The sequence below is a fragment of the Oratosquilla oratoria genome, chromosome 8 (genome assembly GCF_046742065.1).
Source record: "Oratosquilla oratoria isolate Oo_2021 chromosome 8, ASM4674206v1, whole genome shotgun sequence".
In the NCBI taxonomy this organism is placed as follows: Eukaryota; Metazoa; Arthropoda; class Malacostraca; order Stomatopoda; family Squillidae; genus Oratosquilla; species Oratosquilla oratoria.
The window spans coordinates 78,263,986-78,287,177 of record NC_134784.1 but is presented as its reverse complement, the minus strand read 5'-3'; the positions used below and the strand labels follow the sequence as shown (position 1 = coordinate 78,287,177).

At 36.8% G+C, this 23,192-nt stretch overlaps 1 protein-coding gene across 16 annotated transcripts in view; it reads right to left on the bottom strand.

Moving 5' to 3' along the window:
• Positions 1-23,192, bottom strand: part of Ca-alpha1T (Ca[2+]-channel protein alpha[[1]] subunit T) — a 448,394-nt gene that overhangs the window by 32,166 nt on the left and 393,036 nt on the right. For all 16 annotated transcript variants that reach the window (XM_076189508.1, XM_076189521.1, XM_076189510.1 and 13 more), the window contains one exon: positions 1,058-1,228. In XM_076189508.1, the coding sequence (XP_076045623.1) occupies positions 1,058-1,228 (171 nt within the window). The remainder of the gene's footprint in view (positions 1-1,057; positions 1,229-23,192) is intronic.

Here is a 23,192-nt window from a genome sequence, read left to right as displayed (position 1 = left end):
TCTTTTCAATGCCATCATCACACCACCTCCCCTTTTTTCTTTCCACTCAAAGAAAGACTAGAAATATTGAACTTAACTCCATTAAAAGAAAGAAGAGGGACCAGTGAAAGGTACCTGCATATAGTTGTCATGTGAAAAGGCCACCCATCTTCAACCATCAACTTCCCCACTTCCATTTGGAGGTGCAGCCATAAGGGGCTAACATTCAGTCTTGAGAATGGGCACAAGATCTCTCTTTATAAATTTCAACTGTATTTCCTCCATTTTTAAACACAAAGAGAGTTGACAACTGACAAAATTTGCTTCCTTCTTTTACTTTTAGCCAGTGCCAAAGACACAATTCCAAACTAATACAATGCACAGTCCAAAGTTTCTTTCCAGAGGGATCTGTCGGAGGGCCTAAGGATCTTTGCCAGCCACTGTGGGGTTGTCTTTTCCAGCCAGCAATGCTTAAGGCAACAGTTGGTTGAAAAAAAAAAAAAAAAAAAAAAAAAAAAAAAAAAAAAATATATATATATATATATATATATATATATATATATATATATATATATATATATATATATATATATATATATATATAATAGTTGCACTTTTTATTTCAATGAAAGAAATGGATAAACTTGATATAGAAGATCTTTTGGTAAGGAATATGAGGGCATCACAAAGTCATGGGAACAAGCTGAAAAAACTATATGTATGAAGGATATTAAGAAATACAATTTGCTGAACAGATACATCAACTCATGGAATAGTCCAGAAAATAATAAAGTCTAAGACAAAACCATAAAGAAATTTAAAACTAGGTATGATAGAAGGAGAATAAGAGATGGGACCCCCTGATCATAGCTTCTTTACTGTATACTACAATTAGGTAAATGCACACACACATATGCCCACAAAACTATGTAATATAAAACATGCGCCTACAATTTTTCATGAATAAGATACACAGAATGAAGTATTCAAAATGCATGACTGAAGAATCAATAACAATACACACATTTGTTCTATGTCTGAGCCTTTTAACAAGTATCACACAAATATAAGCACATACCAGTTTGTGACTCTCCTCCAAGTGTTTCATGAGTACAGCAACCACAACGTTGACAAGCACAAACTGGGCCATGAGCACAAATACAACAAAGAAGATGGGTGCCACAAATGGGTAGAGACAGCAGTTTTTAACGCAGTCCGAACTTGAGTCACAAGTGTCACGTAGTGTGTCCTGGTAATGAAAAAGAGAGAAAGGATTTCATGAGAGGCAGAGTTATTGTAGATATAACTACAAAATATAAAATCTGAGTGGGAAATGGGCTGAGCTAATTACAGACTGGGATAGCTTGGAAACAATAAAAATCCATACAGATAATTTTGAAAAGCCAGGACATTACTCATAACAACCTAGCATATACTATATTTCCTGTTGTATACTGTGTCCTAGCACATGGTGCTCACCCTACCTCTCATTAGAATTTTTTAACCAAAATAGATCCCAGCATATAATTATTAGTAAGTGGTCTTGTAACTTGCAACACCTGCTGTAGTATTGTTATGAATGTGAGAGCTTGTGCTTATGAACACAAATACGAAAAAGATGTCATAAAACAATGTAAAGATCACCCAAAACTATTTTACAAATTTGTAAACAACAAACTGAAAAACAAACAAGAATTAGAGAAACTACAACAAGGAGGAGTTGAATACACAGAGGAAATAAAAATGGCGGAAATTATGAACAAGCATTTTAAATCAGTGTTTACAAGGGAGAACATACAACCTAGAGATATCGAGTGGGAGGAGAAAGTCCCCTCTATGAAAGAGATAGAAGTATCAAGGAATGAAATGATGAATCACTTGAGTAATCTTGATGTCAGAAAATCGCATGGACCAGATGAAATGGCAAACTGGATTTTGAGAGAATGCAGGAATGAACAAACAGGCAAAATACATAGTCTGATAAACAGTTCATTGAAAGAAGGAAAAGTTCCAGAAGATTGGAAAAGAGCAAATGTAGTACCAATATATAAAGGGGGAAACAAGGAAAACCCTACTAACTATAGACCAGTCTCTCTTACAAGTATGATAGCTAAAAATTTGTGAAAGAATGATAAAAATTAATTGGGTAAGGCATTTGGAAAAAAAACAATGTACTAAATCCAAGGCAATTTGGATTTAGACAAGGACAATCATGTGTCACAAACTTAATGTCTTTCTATTCAAGGCTAATAGATGTAATACAAGAAAGAGATGGATGGGCTGATTGTGCATTTCTTGACCTGAAAAAAGCTTTTGATAAGGTGCCACATAAGAAGTTGCTTAAGAAATTAGAAACTGGAAGAATACAGGGCAACTGCTGAAGTGGATGGAAGACTTCTTGCAGGAAAGAAAAAATGAGAGTGGTGATAAGAGACAAACACTAATTGGGATGAAGTGATAAGTGGAATTCCACAAGGAACAGTTTTGGCCCCAATAATGTTTGCTATATACATTAATGAATAATGATATGGATAAAGGAATTGAAAGTTATATGAGCTTCTTTGCAGATGATGCAAAATTGTTTAAAAAATGAACATTGAAGAAGATTGTGAGTTGCTACAGAGTAATCTCAATAAAGTATGGAAATGGGGTAGGAAGTGGGAGATGGAATTCAATATTAAGAAGTGTAGTATAATAGAATTTGGAAGAAGCAAAAAAAGAATAGTGGGATCATATAAATTGGGAGAAGAAGAAATTAAAAAAGTAGAAAATGAGAAGGACCTGGGAGTCATTATTATGAATATGTCCCCTGAGAAACATATAAACAAGATTTTTGGAGAAACTTATAATTTAATGAGAAGAATCAAAGTGGCATTTACATACCTGGATGAAGAAATGGTGAAGAAAATACTAGTCACTTTACTAAGACCAAGATTGGAGTATGCAGCAACGATGTGGTCACCAAGCACAAAAAAATGTATAACAAAACTTGAAAGAATAGAAAGAGTAATTACGAAATTGGCACCAACACTCTCAGAACTATCATATGAAGAGAGACTAGCAAAACTTGAGCAACAGATATTAGAACAAAGAAGCGAGAGAGGAGACTTGATAACTATTTATAGAATCATGAAAGGCATAGAAACTATTGATAGAGAGGATCTAATAAAATGGGACAATAGAAATACAAGAGGACACGGAAAGAAAATCAAGAATAACAGTTATGGAAGAGACCTGAAAAAGAACAACTTTCCCCACAGAGTAATAGACATTTGGAACAAGTTAGATGAGAAAGTGGTGTGTGCAAGAACAATACACGAATTTAAAAACAGTCTAGATAAAACGAGATATGAAGACGGGACACCACAAGCATAGCTCCCCTTCCTGTAAAATACAACTAGGTAAATACAAGCTCTCACATTCCAGTATCTTTCTAAAGTATAGTGTCTCTGTACAATATGAAATGCTGGAGAAAAAGAATAAACATTACTAATAAATTTCTTTACAAACATTAGCTCTTACATTTCAATATCCCCTACCTAATGTTTTTGTGATACATAATACCTCTGTGTAATCTGAACTGCTAGAGAAAAAAGACCAACAATTCAAATATTTCCAGGCACTGCCATATTTTTATTGTCACTGTATTCACAATATCACCTGTCAATTTGATCAATTGTTGATTCAATTTTGGCTGAATAAGCCTGAAACCATACAGCAGCCAGCAGTGGTCCTTGGCTCCTCCCATAGACCTCTCTGGGAAGAAACCTGGGATTGATTTCTGTACCCAGAAGGGCTGGCACTTGATCTCTAGATCATGTCCAAGATCTCTGCCAACTTCAACTATGTTTCTTCCACCTTTTCAAATAAAGAGAGTTGACATATGGTAATTGCTCCTCTCCTTCTACTACTTTCAGCCAGTGATACAAAAAGTCCAACACTAATACAACATAAACAGCAATCACTTTCTTCCCAGAGAAATCTATAGGAGGGCTTGAGGACCATTGCCAGCCAAAACAAACCACCTGAAAATTTTGCATCCCACAGTTCAATCTCATTACTATCCACTATATCCAAGCTGATGAAAAGATTAGTAGCAAAAAGAAATGCAACTAAACTACCCACCTTCCCACACCAGCATGGATTCAAAGAGGGACTTTCCACGAGCTTCTTAGCAGACTGACTGTGCAAAGTAACCCAAAATATCCAAATTACTCTGATTTAAAGACGGTACAATGGAGTACCCACACCCCAGGAGCAATTGGAGTTTAGTAATGTAGCCTCCAGTGGTTGATGTAGTGGGTGGAATGTACATATTTGTAAAGTAAGTTTTCTTTATGTTCAGATTGAGATTGTTTCTGTTGTGGTGTCTGTGAGTGTTTGTTTATTATTTTTGCTTTGCTGGGAAAGGTTTTGTTGCTGTGTATTAGTGTTATGAGTCCACCTTTGTATTATGTGTTGTCTTCTCTTATTTTTGTGGAATCATTGAATATGAGTGTAGACTGTGGAGTCAGTTTTATTTCTATGTGAATGTTGTGTTCATGTAGGAAGTGAAGCAGCTCTGTTTTTATTTGTGATTCCATTAATGTTTATTTGTAGTACATTTATAGTATGTTTTTGCCTTGGTATGTTTTTGAATACATGTGCCGTATGATAGTTGCAACTCCAGTCCTTTGTGTGCTGGTTCATGTTGGAGAGTGTAGAGTATGTGAGGTGAAACCAAGAATGATGCATTTGATAGGTGTATTTTTACCTAATTGTAATTTTTGTGCATATTCTATTTGTATATGGGCCTGGGTTGGCTTCTATGTGTGGCTAATAGAAGGTGCAGGAGGGCAGGTACTGGAGTAGTGACCTTATGTAGAGAGAGAGAGAGACAGAGAGAGAGAGAGAGAGAGAGAGAGAGAGAGAGAGAGAGAGAGAGAGAGAGAGAGAAAGAGAGAGAGAAACTAATTTAATTTTGGTCTGGCCATATTACTAGTATGTCACCATGGTCCATTATAAACAGTGTCTACTATATTAGCATCCATTATAATGAAAGATTATTTTGTTTTGTTAGAAAATATATTTGTTAATCAAGGAGATGCTGAGGTTCTTTGAAATTATATTTACAAGGTGAACAAGTATGGTCTCCTGCCCTACCCTCTATCTTCATGAGTCATGCATGGAGATTTGTCATGACACCTCCATAGGTATTAAAGCTTCATGGATGGCATCGCTACAGGTAGTTTCATCTGGTGGCCAAATCCGCAAACTAGCCAAACGGTGATGTATACTACATGAAGTATGCAATGAGCCACAAGCTTATTTTACATGGAGGTTGCATAATTCAGTTATTTTCACCATGTAATTTAACTTCATAAAACAGGATTAGTCATAATTAACATGATACATAATACAATGAATACCACAATTATGTAATAAGTTATTCTGATAGAAATTACTGCCCAGTTACGCCTTTTCAATTTCTTAGTTTAGTTTTTTAAGTACTAGGGTGAAACTGACAACTTTTATCTTAAGGCCTAAAACTGCAAAATGAAACACAGAGATCAGTGATCTCATCACCGTTAGGCTAGTTCACACTGCAGCCACCAGATGGAACTAGTGGAACTTATTTTTGTTATCATGCGTTCATGCAACATGAAGTTGTATTTTTATGACTTCTAAATTCACATGGTTTGCTTTAAAATCACCGTTTGACTTTTATATTGTATTACGTTACCGTTTGGATAGTTTGCGGATGTGGCCACCAGATGGAAGTACCTGTAGGCATGCAATAAAATATGGTGAATATATCCAGAGTTTCACCCAATTACACGAAATATTAGGACTAAGAAAATTATACAGTAAAATCTGGGCAGTTATTTCTTACTAACTAAAGTACATGACTGAGTAAGCACTTGGCTTATTGAATTATACAGTGTACTAAATAACCTCATTCTAGCAAAATGTTTCTTATACTAAGTATGACAAACATTTAGATAACTGAATTACATAGCTAATGTGTAACAAGTATCAAAATAACTAACATTAGATTTTTTTCTTGTATTATACTGGATGGTACATATCAGTGCTTGGCTAGTTTTCAGACTGGTCTACCACATAAAGTATAGTGAGGAAACCATGTGACACACTTATAAAGACTCATTCATTCTCATTCATATAACTCTGAAACAAAGTTTCCATTTAAAGAGAGTCCCTGATAATAACACTTGTTGCCTTGTCCCACAGAAGTCAGCAATGATGCTAAGACACTTCCATAGATTTCTCTAGGAAGAAGAATTGGATTACTGTCTATACTGTATCAGTATGGGTGGGACCAATCATGGGTTCTTATATTTGGCAGATCTGCAAGGTGGATGTTAGAATAATTTCTTCACTGCTCATCTTCAAACTTTATCAAAACCCTTGCTTCTATCTAGAAGTGGAATCTTGAGGGAGTAGAACTCACTCTTTAGACCAGGCCCAAGATCTCTCCAATCTTTCCTCTACTACTTTACATAGGGAAAACTGAAAACCAGCACATGTTCTGGCACTCCCCCTCCTACAAATTGGTGACATGGAAACAGACCCATACTAATAAAACACAAACAACAGTCCAATATTTCTTCCTAATACAGATCTGTGGGAGGGTCCCAGAAGCAGTGCTGACTATTGTGAGATTATAGGCTTTCAGCTAGTGAAACTCAAGGCAACAATTGTTATTAGTATCAAAGTTTCTATTTCCCTAGAGAGTAGAAAGAGGAGGGGGTGAAGGGGAATGATTGGATATTGTTACCTCTCCTTATGGGAAAACATTGAAGAAAAATGGTCAGCATTGATAGATACTGGGCCCAGTCCAGAGACCAGGTGCAAAATCACTGGGGCAACACCTCCAGATAGAGGTGAAGATGTTGATAGGTTTTGAAGATGGGTGGGAGACAATTCTCCCTAATATCAATCCCACAAGACCACCATCTGGAACTACCTATCATTGGTCCCAGAGATTTTCTAAGAAAGAGGAAAGTTAATTGTACATCACAATGACTGGAAAATCTGCAGTATACATTTGTCCACCTATATTGTGCCAACCTACAATATCTTGATACCTTCAAGGGAAGACAATTTTCCTTGCTAATTTGGTTCTCATATGGTGTCATATACCTCTTTAAGTGTGTGAGGACTCCAATAATGTGAATAAAATTGTCTAGCAAAAACAAAAATTATGCATGGGTTATATTCACATTCAAGAGTTAATCATGATAGGTTTAATCCAATAAGTACATGAAGGGTTTTCCCCAGATGAACAAATTGTTGAGCAACAAAATGAATATATATGATGAGATGAAAACTTGGAAGATAACCAATATAGGCATGAAGGCATTTCCATAGTTGAACAAAGTTGTCTGGCAATGGGACAAATATACATACTGACCTTTGCACACAATCTTACATCTCCCCAAGGTACACTTCCTCCTCTCTTCCTCCCTTTTTTTCTTAGCATCTTTCCTTAAAGGCAGTCACTAATTCTCTCATTTGTAAGAAAAGAACAGGACCTAATCTTTCTCATCCTATCCATTAGCAAATCCTTTCCCCCTAGTCCTACAAAAATTGTTGGAGAATCCTACAATTTACTAAGATCAATAAAGGTGGCTTTTATTTATTTGGGTGAAGAAATGGTAAAAAAAATACTAGTCACACTAATAAGGCCAAGACTGGAGTATGCTGTGACACTATGGTCACCCACCACCAAAAAGAATATAAAAATTGAAAGAATCCAGAGAGCAACTACAAAGATGGCCCCAACATTTTCAAACCTGTCATATGAGGAAAGATAATCAAAACTGAATTTACTGACTCTAGAACAAACAAGAGAAAGAGGTGACCTGCTGACCATCTACAGAATCATGAAAGGCACGGAAGTCCTCGACAGAGAGGACTTACTAAATTGGGATAAGAGAAATACAAAGGGACATGAAAAGAAACTCAAAAAGGACAGTTATAGAAGAATCCTGAAAAAACAGCTTTCCATACAGAGCAGTGGATGTCTGGAATAAACTGGATGAAACAATAGTGTGTGCAAAAACCATACAAAAATTTAAGAGCAAACTAGACACTGTGAGATACAAAGATGGGACACCACGAGCATAGTTCCCCTTCCCATAAGATACAACTAGGTAAATATTTATTCCTTTCTTACTGTGTAAGTAGTCACTAGAGGCAACCATGGTGTAGTTGGTAAGCATGCCTGCCTGAACAGTGGGGGGTTCCAGGTCTGATTCCTGGGTGGTGCCAGTTTTTCAGTGATGCTCCCTATCCAACACTTATCAATTTCTTACTTTGTATCTCTTTTGCAATATATTCTTTCAAATCACTTTCTGAGTTTCTTTTCAATCATCCCATATTTCCATCATTTTCCTTTCTACCTCCAATCCATATACTGTATTGATTTCTAATGTCATCTGGACCCTTTTATTCTCTATATTTAGCAACTCAAAGCCCTGCTCACCTCCTCCATATTTACCCTATCTTTAGTATTCTCATGTCTCTCTTATGTTTTGTGGTGATCTGAGCTTTATATAACTAATAGTACTTGTTAACTTAATTAAAAATGGGTATATTTTCTTACACTATTTTCTGTTTTGTTTTCAGACTATGGTGATGCTTTTGGTTGAATAAAATCTAAAGAAAGGTTCTAATTTTCTTTGAAAATACCTCAATATCTTCAACCAAATAACTGCATCTGATTCAAAGATGGACAAGTTCCTGAGACCCGATTGCCTGGATGTATCTCCCAACTCACCTACTGCTGCACGAGAATGGAATCACTGGAATTGTACTTTCTCTGCATATAACTAATGGTACTTGTTAACCTAATTAAAAATGGGTATATTTTCTTACACTATTTTCTGCTTTGTTTTCAGACTATGGTGATGCTTTTGGTTGAATAAAGCCTATAGAAAGGTTCTGAGTATTCTTTGAAAATACCTCATGTTTCATTAATTTTTCTAGTACTACAATAATAATAATAACTGTTGCCTTGAGTTTTACTGATTGGAAACCTGAAGTCTCATAGTGACTGGCAACAGTCCTTTGGCCCATCAATAGATTTCTATGGAAACATTAGATTGTTATGTGTTGTATTAGTGTGAAACTTTCTATGTCACCAATTTATAGTATGGGGAGGGGTATAGTTGCTGGTTGTCAGTTTTCCTTATATGAAAAGGTTTAAGAAATATGATTAAAATTGTCAGAGATATCTTAGGCCCAGTTTGGAGACTGTCAACCCCTTGGTGTAGCAGGAAGCTGATTCTCTCTGTTCTTTATCTTGTAGAACCACCAGTAGCAGCTACCTATCATTTGCCTCTTTAATACTAAAATTGATCATTCAACTGCTGCCCTGAGTTCCTCTGACTACAAATCTATATCTCCATAGTAGCCACCAACAGTCATCAGGTTTTTCTATATATATATACCTCCATGATGTAATGTTCAACAGTTGTCTGCACTGTATTTAACTTAATTTTAATATATATATATATATATATATATATATATATATATATATATTTATATATATATATATATATATATATATATATATATATATATGCTCATGGGATTCTGTCACTGTCTCCATTGATCAATCTTAGCCTTAATCTCATTTGTGGTTTTAAATTGAACTATTCCCTCTTTCAGGCCATTCCATATCTTTACTCATCTGTATGGAAAAACCATATGTCTTGATATCCTTCAGACATGTCTTTTCAAATCAAAAGATCTCTTTCAATTTTACCTACTCTAACTTATATGATCATTGCAATCATGTCACTTCTCTTCTTTCCTTTAATGATGGTAGACCCAATACTTCTGATCTTCCCAAGTATGGTTTGTTTACTAGACAGATGATCAATTTAGTTGCTGCTTATTCTATTCTTTTGATATTTCTTATCCAGCATCAAAACGGTATCAGCACAGAATAGTTCTGGTCACAGAACCAAACTGCCCTAGCTGCAATCACCACAGAGAGGATAATGAACACCTCATCACAATAACAATCCCTAGACAGTAACACAATATTTCTTCCCTGAGTGACCTATGGGCATGTCCAGTGGCTATAGTTGGTCACCTGGGAGCTGTGTGTCTCCTGCAAGAGAGAACTAAGGTAATTAATTGATATTATCCAGTGTTTTGTGTGTGGATCACTACAATGTATTCTAATCTAGGACAGATTAGGTTCTCAAATTATTTTTTTCATGATATATGTCCATATAGTGAAAAACCACTCCCTAAATCGTTCTCCTTTTCTGTTTTTATAGTTGTTTTACTTCCCAATGAATAAATAACTGATGGTCTCTGCACTTTTGCATATTTCCATTACTTTACATTTTTGGCAAAGAAGTTCATTTTCCATACTTGGCTCCATTTATTTATTCTGTCTAGGTCTTTTTGTAACAATTTGCAATCTTCATCACCCTTTATTCTTCTCATGATCTTTGCATCATCTGCAAACAGGTTAGTGTAGCTTGTTGTTACTTTCATGTTATTAACATAAATAAAAAATATCACAGGTACCAGTGGGATTTCACTGGTTACTTCTTTCCATACTGATATTTCATCTTTAACCATTGTTCTTGAATATTTGTCCTCCAAGAAACCTCTCATACATACCAAGAGTTTTTCAAGTCCTCCTATATGTTCCATGTTAGATATTCTGAGGTGCCTCCAAATCCAAATACACACAATCTACCCAGCCCTCTCTTTCTTGTAGTAATTCAATTACTCGAGTAAAACCTTAACAGGTTTAATACATATGATTTTCCATATCTGATACCAAATTCTGCTAAAATGTTCCTTTTATCATATTTAATCTATCTTTCACAATCTTTTTGTGCAATTTAGCTACCATGCTTGCCAGAGATTCTGGTTTATAATTCAGAGGTTTCTCTATACAAATTCATAAATTGGTACCACAACATCCATTTTCCAATACTAGAGCAATATCACTTCTTTTAAGGAACACACAATTAAGTTTAAATCTTGTTCACCTCTTGTTCTCTACATTTCTTAAGTATCTAGTCTGAGATTTTGTCATCTGGTCCATCTATTGTTTTCTGTATTCTTAAATTATAAAGTTTGAGATTCTGTTATCCCCTGGGGTTTCCTCACATCTAGTATTTTCAATAGTAAAGACTGTATATACTCATGTATATGCCGACTTAATGTATAGTGCAACCCCCAAATTTTTCTTCATATCCTTCTTATATAATATGATTCCAGCTTTTGAGTGATGACGCCCAACTATGCATATACCAAAACAATGCCTGCCCAATTTGAGGTAAGTTTTATAAGTTTGTGCATCTTCTAAGCCATCAAATATAGTACTTGGGAGAGGAATACCTCATCAATGTAAACACATGTGATTTACCATGGTCTTGGATCATGTGTTGGACTTGTGATCAACAGCTATTTCCCTCCCAGAAGGGAACTCAGAGCTCATATATGACCGATTTATGGAGAAATGCTATGACCTTACACCTACACACACACCCCAAACTCCCCACCCACAAGAGTTGGAGTGATGACTCTCAGCAACACTGAAATTATTTCAGCCCTGGGCAGGATTTGAATCCAGACTACCATAGTGGTGGGCAGGAACTCTACAACTGCACCACAAGTGAATGAAGGTGCATGCAGATTGGAGAAAGAGAAAAAAATTGTCGAGTCTTCATTTATATAGGTTTCTTGTAGATTATGAGTGATATGCATAGTGAATGAAGTCCTGATATTCATGTGGCAACAGAAAGGAAGAATGTAGGCTATGGGAGGCAAGTTAAAGGAGCTTGCTGGTAACCAAAGGTACTTTGAGACTGTAGGTCTACCAGATAAGTTATGGTCACCAAAAGTGCATGAATTTTAACACATTAAAAAACATTACCTATGTATAATGCGACCCCTCTATTTTTTTTATGAAAAACTTATCATAAAATTTGGATTATACATGTATATAAGGTATACATTTTTCACTTTCACTTTTGTATCTTTTAACACACCATTATTTTTCTCACACTTACTTGTCGACAAAGTAATTTTCATTAGCGAAAACTGATTCAAAGCCCTTGTTCATTATTTCAGCCTGAGTTGATACATCTTCACAGACCTTTCCTTCCACTCTTTGCTTACACATTCCTCTTATGCGTCTCAGTTTACTGTTGACAAACTTGTAAAATATTTTATGCTTGTTTTTGCACTTATCATGGAGCTTTGCCTACCTGCAGTGTCACCATTGTCATGTGGAATGGCTGGAAAAAGAATTGACCCACCAACCCATCACACAAAACAACTCACATACCAAGGGGTTGGTACCTGGTCTCTGGACATGGTGTATATAATCATTGGATTAGAAACAGAGAAGTAAAACAAGGTGGTGGAGTTATGTTCCTGACGAAGAAGGATATAATTGTGAGAAATGTTACATATGGAAAGAATAGAGTGGAGATGATTATGATGGAAATAGAGGACAGGGACATGAAGAGCAGGAAGTTTGGGGTAAATTATGTGCCTCCTAAAACAGCTTCGTGGGAAGAAAGAGAACACAAGAATATATTAGAAGACACAAGGATAACGCTAAATAAGATAATGGAAGATGGAAGAAGAATAGTTATAATGGGTGACTTTAATTGTAAAGAAATCTGCTGGGAAGAGATGACAATGAAAGGTGGAGATGACCTATGGGGAAATATACTACTTGATATGATTATAGAACATACAATGACACAATATATACAAGAGAATACTAGGTATAGAAATGAGGAAGAACCATCGAGACTAGACCTAATAATCATATCAGAGCCTGAAATAGTGAACAAGATTGAATATAAGACACCATTCTTTCCATGTGTCCAAACCATCCCAATACTCTTTCATCAACCCTATCTCCCAACTCCTTTTCCATCCCTGCTCCTCTCCTAACTTCCTTGTTTCTCACACTATCCAACCTAGTAACCCCTACCATACTTCTAGGCATTTCATCTCAAACACATTTAAACTCTTTTTCTCTTATATTCCATGTTTTTTACCCATACAGTGCTGTCAGCACAATCACTCCTTCATACAATCTCCTCTTAGCATCCATTCCCAAATGTCCAGAGCTGGTAAGGAGACTGAGAGATACAAACTGTAATAACTAGGATCTTATATATACATATACATACATACATACATACATACATACATATATATATATATATATATATATACATACATACACATATGTATATTGTCACAGACTAGCATTTGTATTTGTGTTGACATATCAAACCTACCCGTGATTTGATTCAATTCCTTCAATCCAGTAGCTAGCATGTCTATTTATCTTTTAAGGGATTTTATGTCTTCAGTAGGATAAAAAAAAAAGGGTGAGGTGCAAAAATTATTCAATTTACATAAAATAAAAAAATTAATTTAAACTTACACTAGATTAGAGAGGTATGAACAGAGCGTGAGCAAGGGAGTGAGAGAAATAACGTCCCATGTCCCTTTCCTCTGAAGGATGAAACTGGTAGTTTCAATTATGGGAACAAGTCGGTGAGAGAAATTTGTGTTTCTTATTTGTAGGGGCTCAGGATAAGAAACAAAGAAGTGAGGTACCAGTATAAGTGTTTATTTGCATTATCAAATGTTGTTTTTACATTAAAAGTGGCTAGTTTTTAAAAAATTCTGTCCAGTGTGTAAGTACGAGTACATACATATATCAAGTGCTTTTTCCTCCCTTACAAGGTAGCCAAAGTCAAAGGCATAAATCCACTCCCACCCATTTCATCCCCACATACTCCACTCCCATTCACCATCCCTCCCTCTCTTTTTTCTAGGCTCCTCCTGAATGATGGATCATCCCTGCATCTTGCCCACTGCCCTGGGTCATATGCAATGTAGGAAGACACAGCACATCCACAGCAAGGCAGCTTCATTAAAGCAATGACCCCCACTCTCCGTCCCCTCATGCAGAAAAAGAGATAGGGAGAAATCCCTTCAGGCTGTCAAAATATCATTCACACATACTCCCTCACCCCCCATCACCCACCCACTCCTTTCCATGCCTCACAGCATAATCCATACACAACCATTCTCCACTCACCTCTATTTTCTGTCTTCTCCTTTTTTCCCTAAGCACATTCCCCTTTCCCAATGCTCCTTTTACCACATCTATCCATCTCATCCTTGGTCGCCCCCTCATGTTCACTCCATCCACCTCTGCCTTCCACACCTCTTTTACTAATCTTTCTTCACTCATTCTTTCCATGTGTCCAAACCATTTTAATAGCCTTTCATCAACCCTATCTCCCATCTTCCTTTCCACCCCCATTCTCCTCCTCACCTCCTTGTTTCTCACACTATCCAACCATGTAACCCCTACCATACTTCTCAGGCATTCCATCTCAAACACATTTAAACTCTTCCTCTCTTATGTTCCATGTTTCTGCCCCATACATTGCTGTCGGCACAATCACTAGATAAGAGATGATTTATTAAAATGGGACAATGGAAAAAGAAGAGGACATGAAAAGAAACTCAAAAAGGGTAATTATAGAAGAGATATGAAAAAGAATAGCTTTCCACACAGAGTGGTGGATATCTAGAATAAATTAGATAAGGAAACTGTGTGTGCAAACACTATTCATTATTTCAAGAAAAAACTTGATGCCGAAAGATACGAAGACAGGTCACCATGAGCATAGCTCCCTTCCCTTATAATACAACTAGATAAAGGTAAATACAACCTCTTCTTAGCATCCATTCCCAAATGTCTATTTCCAGGGCCACAGAAATTTTGGGGGGCTAGTCATGCTTTAGGGGGGTCTGCCGCTGTACTGTGTCCACAGACACATTATATGTATAATCATTGATAATATATTATATGCCTGTAATGATAACTACAACCCCTACAGACCAGAGTCACACATAATTTTGTCTGTGATAGAGGAGGACTCTGCTCACAGAGAAATGATGAAACTTTTATTATACTGCTACTGTCCCTCCATTATGCTGTCCCCCAACCCTTTGTTGCTGTCCTGTACCATTTCTCTGAATTTCATTTCTTTGTTTTGCCTACCCTGTGGTGGGGGAAAAGAATACTGCCACCAAGTATTCCCACGTGGATCGTAAGAGGCGATAAAAATAGGACAGGGATTGGGACCAGGCATCCTTTTCCCTGTAGCCCCACAGGGGACATTCCTAAAAAATAGTAAAGGCATAAGAGGGTCTAGGAGTTTTCCAACCAGCACCCCAAGGTTTGGGTCTTTTAATGTGCATGGATGTGGTACAGATGAGAGTAAAAGGGAAGAGATAGGTAGTATGTTTGTGAGAAGAAAGATGGATGTGTTGGCTTTGAGTGAAACTAAATTGAGAGGGAAGGGCGAATGTGAGTTTGGGAGTGTAGTTGGGAGATTCTCAGGAGTGAAGAGAGGGCGAGGGAGAGAAGGGGTGGCTATACTAGTAAGTGAAGAGATAGGTAAATGTGTAGTGGAGTGGAAGGAGGTTTCTTCAAGGATACTGTGGATGAAGGTCAAACTGGGAAAGGAGATGTGGTTTTTGTAAGTGCATATGGGCCTGGTAGTGAGAAAAGTGTAGAAGAAAGGGAGGCTTTTTGGATAGACTTAAATGAGTACATAGAGGGATTAGGGAGGAACGTCATTGTAATAGTATTGGGAGACCTTAATGCTAGGGTAGGAAATGAACCAATTGACAGAGTAGTTGGGAAATATGGAGTTCCAGGAAAGAATTGTAGTGGAAAGTTGATGGTGATGTGTCTAGAGAGTTGATGATAGCAAATACAGTGTTTTGGAAGAAAGTCAAGCATAAGTACACATGGGAGAGGGTGGTGGATGGAAGGGTGGTAGATAGAGCATTAATGGATTATGTAGTGGTAGATAGGAGTATAATAGGAAGAGTTAAGGATGTACATGTGCTAAGGGGAGAGAGTGGGGGAATATCAGATAATTTTTTGGTGGAAGGTAAGTTGAGAGTGGAGGATAGATGGAGAAGGAGGAAAAGGACAAAAGGTAGGGAGGTGCTTAGAGTGAACTCTTTAAACAAAAAGGAAAAGGAGGAGTACAAGAAGAAGCTGAGAGAGGAGTGGGAGGGAGTGAAGGATAGAGTAGAGCTAGGAGTGGAGGAGGAATGGGGATGGTTCAAGAAGGGACACAAGGTGTGCAAAGATGGTGTGTGGAATAAGGACAGGAGGAAATAGAAGGAAGGGTAGTGAATGGTGGGATGAGAAAACAAAGAAGGTTGTAGAAGAGAAGAAGTGAGCTTTCACAGTTTGGTCACAAAATAGGATGAGGGAGTCATATGAGAGATACAAAGAAAAGAAAAGAGAAGTAAAGCACAAGGTAAAGGAGGCAAAGAGGAGAGCAGATGTGAAATGGGGTAAGAGTATGACAGAAAATTTTGAAAGTAATAAAAAGATGTTATGGAAAGAAATTAAAAGAGGAAGAGGAGGCGAATCAAGTAGAGAAGAAAAGGTAAAAGGTGCAGATGGAGAGATGATAATGGAAGAGAAGGCAGTAAGGGGAAGGTGGGTAGATTATTTTAGGGAGTTGCTAAATGTGAAGGAGGATAGGGAGGGAAAGATAGTTGCAGTGGGAAATGCTAAGAAAATGACCATGATGAATGAGGAAAATGGAGGAGAAATAAGGAAATACGAAGTGAAGGCAGTTGTTAAGATGATGAGAGCAGGTAAGGCACCTGGTCTGGATGGATACCATGCAGAATGTCTAAAAAAAGGAGGTATAGTGATGGTGGACTGGCTGGTGAGGTTATTTAATGTTTGTTTAAGAAAGGGTAGAGTGCCGGAAGACTGGAGGAGTGCCTGTATAGTTCCACTTTACAAGGGAAAAGGGGACAAGTGTGAATGTAGTAGTTTCAGAGGGATTAGCCTGTTAAGTGTAGTTGGGAAGGCTTATGGGAGGATCTTGATTGAGAGGATTAGGAGAGGAAGAGAGGGAATAATTGGTGAGGAACAGTGTTGATTTAGGACAGGTAGAGGTTGCGTAGATCAGATCTTTGTGGTAAGACAGATATGTGAGAAAGCTTTAGGAAAAGGTAAGGATGCTTTTTGGGCTTTTATGGATCTGGAAAAGGCTTATGACAGGGTAGACAGGAAGGCACTGTGGGAGGTACTGCAGATATATGGGATAGGTGGAAAGCTTCTAGGAGCTGTCAAGAGTTTTTACAAGAGTAGTAGAGCATGTATCAGGATTAGAAATGGAGAGAGTGAGTAGTTCGGGGTAAAGGAGGGACTTCGTTAGGGATGTGTTATGTCGCCCTGGCTGTTCAACTTATACATGGATGGGGTGGGTCAGGGATTGGAGATGGTTAAAGAAAATTGAGAAAAGTGGGAGGTGAGCCAGCTGTTGTTTGTGGACGACACTGCGCTTGTAGCAGTATCAGAGGAGGGATTGAGGAAGTTGGTGACAGAGTTTGGGAGAGTGTGTGAAAGAAGAAAGTTGAAGATAAATGTGGGTAAAAGTAAGGTGGCGAGATGTACATGGGGTGGAAGTGGCAGCAGACTGGAAGTGAGCATTAACCACTTCAGTACGGGACTTAAATCTCGCGGGCAGCAGCCAATGCCAGCCGTATGACGTGTCGTAATAATACTCGCATCATAAAATATAGTCACCGCTTATATCGATCGTTCTCTCTTTCACCCGCGAATTTTGAAAACCACAGAGAATGGGATTCAGGGCACATTTGGGAGAATGTAAAAACACAGGGGCGACTACAATAAATATAATCAAGACACTGATATGGCAGCGTCGCGAATCCACTTGCTCCTCATGACGCCTACGTGTGCGGCACCGTATGGAAGGGGTTAAGGTAGAGCAACTGGAGGAAGTGGATAGTTTTAGATACTTGGGTGTGAATGTGGCAGGGAAGGGTGGAGTGGAGGTGGAGGTAAAATGTAGATTGAGAGAAGCAAGTAAATACCTTGGTGGATTAAAAAGTGTAATGAGGAATAGACATTTGGGAATGGAGTGATTGTGCCAACAGCACTGTATGAGGCAGAAACATGGAACATAAGAGAAGAAGAGAGGAGTTTGAATGTGTTTGAGATGAGGTGTCTGAGAAGTATGATGGGGGTTACTAGGCTGGATAGAGTGAGAAATGAGGAGGTGAGGAGGAGAACAGGGGGTGGTAAGGGAGTTGGGAGATAGGGTGGATGAAAGAGTATTGGGATGGTATGGACACATGGAAAGAATTAGTGAAGAAAGACTAGTAAAAGAGGTATGGAGGGCAGATGTGGAGGGAGTGAACATGAGGGGGCGACCTAGGATGAGATGGATGGGGTAAAAGGGGCTTTGGGAAAGAGGGGAATGTCTGTTGAGGAAAGACAGGAGAGGACAGAAGACAGGGGTGAATGGAGAATGGTTGTATATGGATGATGCTGTGATGCATGAGGTGGAATGGGTGGGGGGATGGGGGTGAAGTAGTATGTACGAGAAAAATTTGATGCAGCATGAAGGGATCTCTCCCAGTCTTCTCCTTTTCTGCATGAGGAGACGGAGAGGGGGGTTGCCGATTTAATGAGGCGGCCTTGCTGTGGATGTGCTGTGTCTTGCGACACTGCCTCTGACCCAGGGCAGTGGACAAGATGCAGGGATGACCCATCATCCAGAAGGTGCCAAGATAAGAGGGAGGGTAGAGGGTGGTGGGGAGTGGAGTGTATTAGGGATGGAATGGGTGGGAATGGTTTTTATGCCTTTTTCTTTTTGGTCACCTCCCTTGTAAGGGGGAAAAAGCCTTTGGTATATGTATGTATGTATATACACCATGTATCACAAATTCACCATAAACTTAGCTTATTTTAGTAAGTTTTCCGGTGTAGTGTATTTATAATACTTTTGAGTAAAAATCAATTTGGGGGTTAACTGGATTTTGGGGGGCTAAGTCCCCTGATAGACCCATCGTGGCTATGGCCCTATCTATTTACAAAGGTGAGCGTGCTGACAAGTGACCTTTTGGTCCATAACTAGGTCACATGCAAAAAAATTATAATAATGATAAATAAATAAATATATAAATAGGTAAAAAATATAATATAAATAATAATAAAACAAATAAATAAATGCATAGGTATTATTAAATAATAAACAAACAGGTAAATAGTAAATAATAATAAACTGACATGTAACTAATAATAAATGTGAATCAAGCAAATAACAATAAAGACATGATAACAAAACAAATAAACAAATAACATAAAATAAATGGCTGTCATTACAGCATCTTGTTTAAATGTTAATCTAAATTATTCTTAAAGCTTCAAATTGAACTACATTGCACTATCTCTGCAGGAAGTTTATTCCATTCATTAACTACACAGATGGAAAAGTTGTTTCTACCCACTTCAAAAGTAAATCTATTTCCTGACAGTTTGAGACCACTGTTTCTTGTCTGATTCTCATTCGGTATGAAAATGTTGTCACTTTTGATATCAATTCCTTTTAGAGTCTTAAAAACCTGTATCAAGTCACCTCTGAGCCTACGCTTTTTTAGAGAAAGCAGATTCATTTGTTTTAATCGATTTTTGTATGATTTATTTTGATATTTGGAATTAGTTTTGTGGCTCGCCATTGTACTTTTTCCAATCTGTCAATGTCTTTAATGAGATTCTGTGACCATATGGAAACAGCATATTCCAAATGTGGACAAACTAATGATTTATATAGCTTGTTAATGACAGATGGACTTCTGAAGTCAAAAGATCGTGAAATCAGGCCTAGAATCTTATTTGCTTTCTCAGAGGCTGATTACACTGCTTAGATGATTTGAGATCATTACTGATAATTACTCCAAGATCCTTTTCATTATCCACTTTTGTTAATGAATTTCCAAATAACTTGTAATTATATTTACTGTTATTTTTACCTATATGCATTACCTTGAATTTACTTGTGTTAAATTTCATTGGCCACTTTTCAGACCATTGCTGTAATTTATCTAAATCTTCTTGAATATCTAATTGGTTTAAGTGAGCATTTGGCATTCTGCACATTTTTGTATCATCAGCAAATAGATTTTAGTCTGTGGCCTATAACATTTATATATACTATGAATAGAAGTGGCCCAAGAACAGAACCCTGAGGAACTCCATTCATAACGTTTTTCCATCTGGAAGTTTTTCCATTGAGAACAACTCTGTTTTCGATAATTCAACCAATTTCTTGTTCAGCTTAATAAGCTATCACTTATTCTGTGTGAAGCTAATTTAGTAAGTAGTCTTTCATGGGGGGGATGGTATCAAAAGCTTTTTCAAAGTCTAGATATATTAAATCTATATTGTTTCTTTTATTGAGTTGTAGAATTCGAGTAAGTTAGTCACGTGGGCTCAACAAACAGGACCCCATGGAGCGCCACCCACTCACGGGAGTAGCAGAAGTGGAAGAAGTGGAACACTCTTTGGGTTGTGGGGAGGATTCACTCTTCTCACAGAGCACACTCTTGAGAAGACGAATTTAATATGTAAATGATAAATTAAAAAATAAATAGGAAATAGTGAAACTTCATCAAGGGAATGCAGAATATATAGCTGTAAAAATGGATGAAATTATGAACAAACATTTCAAATCTGTATTCACAAATGATAATACACACTCTGAAACAAAGAAGGGAAAGAGGAGACTTACTATCTATAGAATTATGAAGGGAATGGAAATCTTAGCTAACAATGACTTATTGAAATGGGACGATGGAAAAACAAGAGGACACAAAAAAGAAAAAAAAAAAAAAAAGATAATTACAGAAGAGATCTGAAAAAAGAAAAAAATAGCTTCCCACACAGAGTGATAGATACTTGGAACAAATTGGACAAAGAAACAGTGTGTGCAAACACTATTCAAGATTTTAAGAAAAAACTTGATGCTGAGAGATACAAAGATGGGTCACCAAGAGCATAGCTCCGTTCCCGTATAATACAACTAGGTATACAAATGGGATGAACAGAAAGATCCCTCCAATGAAAGAAATAATTGTGACACAGAAAGAAATAAGGGACCAAATAATTAACCTTGATGTCAGAAAATCACACGGCCTGGACGGAATTGCAAATTGGATACTAAAAGAATGTATAGATGAACTAACGGAGAAAATGTATAAGATAATAGATTGCTCACTCAAAGAAGGAAAGTACTGCAAGATTGGAAAAATGCAAATATTGTGCCAATATATAAAGGGGGAGATAAGGAAGACTCAACAACCTAAAGATTGGTCTCCCTTACAAGCACAATAGCTAAAATATGTGAAAAAGTTATCAAAAGTAGATGGACTAAACATCTGGAAGAAAACAATATACTGAATCCAAAACAACTTGGTTTTAGACAAGGAAAATCATGGGCCACAAACTTGATTTGTTTTTATTCAAGGTTAATAGATATAATGCAAGAAAGAGACGTATGGGCAGGTTGTGCTTTCCTGAATTTACAAAAGGCATTTGATAAAGTACCACACAAAAAGCTATTAAAAAAAAATTGAAAAAACAGGTGTACAAGGAAATTTATTGAAATGGATGGAGGATTTCTTGCACAGGAGAAAATTGAGGGTGGTCCTTAGAGATAAAAACTCAAACTGGTAAGAACTGATAAGTGGAGTCTCAAAAGGTTCAGTATTGGCTCCGATAATGTTTGCTATATATATGACATGGATGAAGGTGTAGAAGCATGCATTAAATGAAATGCTGAAAGGAGGAAACTTAGTAATTATGGGTTACTTTAATTCTAAAGAAATATGTTGGGAGGAGATGACAGTGAAAGGTGGAGAGGACCTTTTGGGAAATATACTACTGGACATGACCACTGAATACGCAATGATTCAATGGGAAAAAAGATAATACCAAATATAGAAATAATGAAGAACCATCAAGACTAGACTTAATATTTATGCCAGAGCCTGAAATTATGGATAAAATTAAATACAAGACACCAACTGGGAAGAGTGATCACATACTAATTGATTTGAACTTAAAAAGGATATTTATTTGGGAAGAAATGAGGAACACAGGAAAGGAAGACTAATGTACAACGAAATGGATTTTGAGAAACCCAGAAAATTCTTACAAAAAGCGAATTGGAAAAACTTCTTAAATGAAGAAACAAAGATTGAAGAGAAATGGACAATATTAAAAGAAAGCTATAATGAAATGGATAAATACATAACAAAACAAAAACAGGAAAAGGTGTACATTTAATGCTGGTACAACAAAAAATGTAGTGAGGCAAATGATAGAAAAGACAAAGCTTGGAAAAGATGATAAAAAAGTAAGTGGCAAATATACAAACTAAGAAGTGAATATGTAAAAATATGCAGGGAAGAAAAAATAAACTATGAAAAAGACATAATAGATAAATATAAGAATCAACCTAAATTATTCTACAGATATGTAAATGGTAAATTAAGAAAATAAACAGGAAATAGTGAAACTGCTTTAAGGAAATGCAAAATATTTAGACGGTGTAGAAATGGCTGAAATTATGAACAAATATTTCAAATCTGTATTCACAAATGAAAATACACACAATTAGGATGAAGGAAATGGAGAAAGACACCCCACCCCCACGAAAGAAATAATTGTGATACAGAAAAAAATAAGGGACCAAATAATAAACCTTGATGTCAGAAAATCACACAGCCTGGAAAGAATTGCAAAAGAATGTATAGATGAACTATCAGACAAAATATGTAAATATATTGTCTGTTAGTTCATCTATACATTCTTTTAGTATCCAATTTGCAATTCTGTCCAGGCTGTGTGATTTTCTGACATCAAGGTGTATTATTTGGTCTCCTATTTCTTTCTGTATCACAATTATTTCTTTCATGGGGGGGGGTCTGTCTCCCTTTCCTTGATCCCAATTGTATTTACCTAGTTGTACCTAATTGTATTTTATGGGAAGGGGAGCTATGCTTGTGGTGTCCCGTCTTTATATCTCATTTTATCTAAACTATTTTTAAATTCCTGTATTGTTTTTGCACACACCACTTTCTCATCTAACTTGTTCCAAATGTCTATTACTCTGTGAGGAAAGCTATTCTTTTTCAGATCTCTTCTATAGCTGTCTTTCTTGATTTTCTTTCCGTGTCCTCTTGTATTTCTTTCATCCCATTTTATTAGATCCTCTCTATCAATAATTTCTATGGCTTTCATGATTCTGTAAATACTTATCAAATCTCCTCTCTCT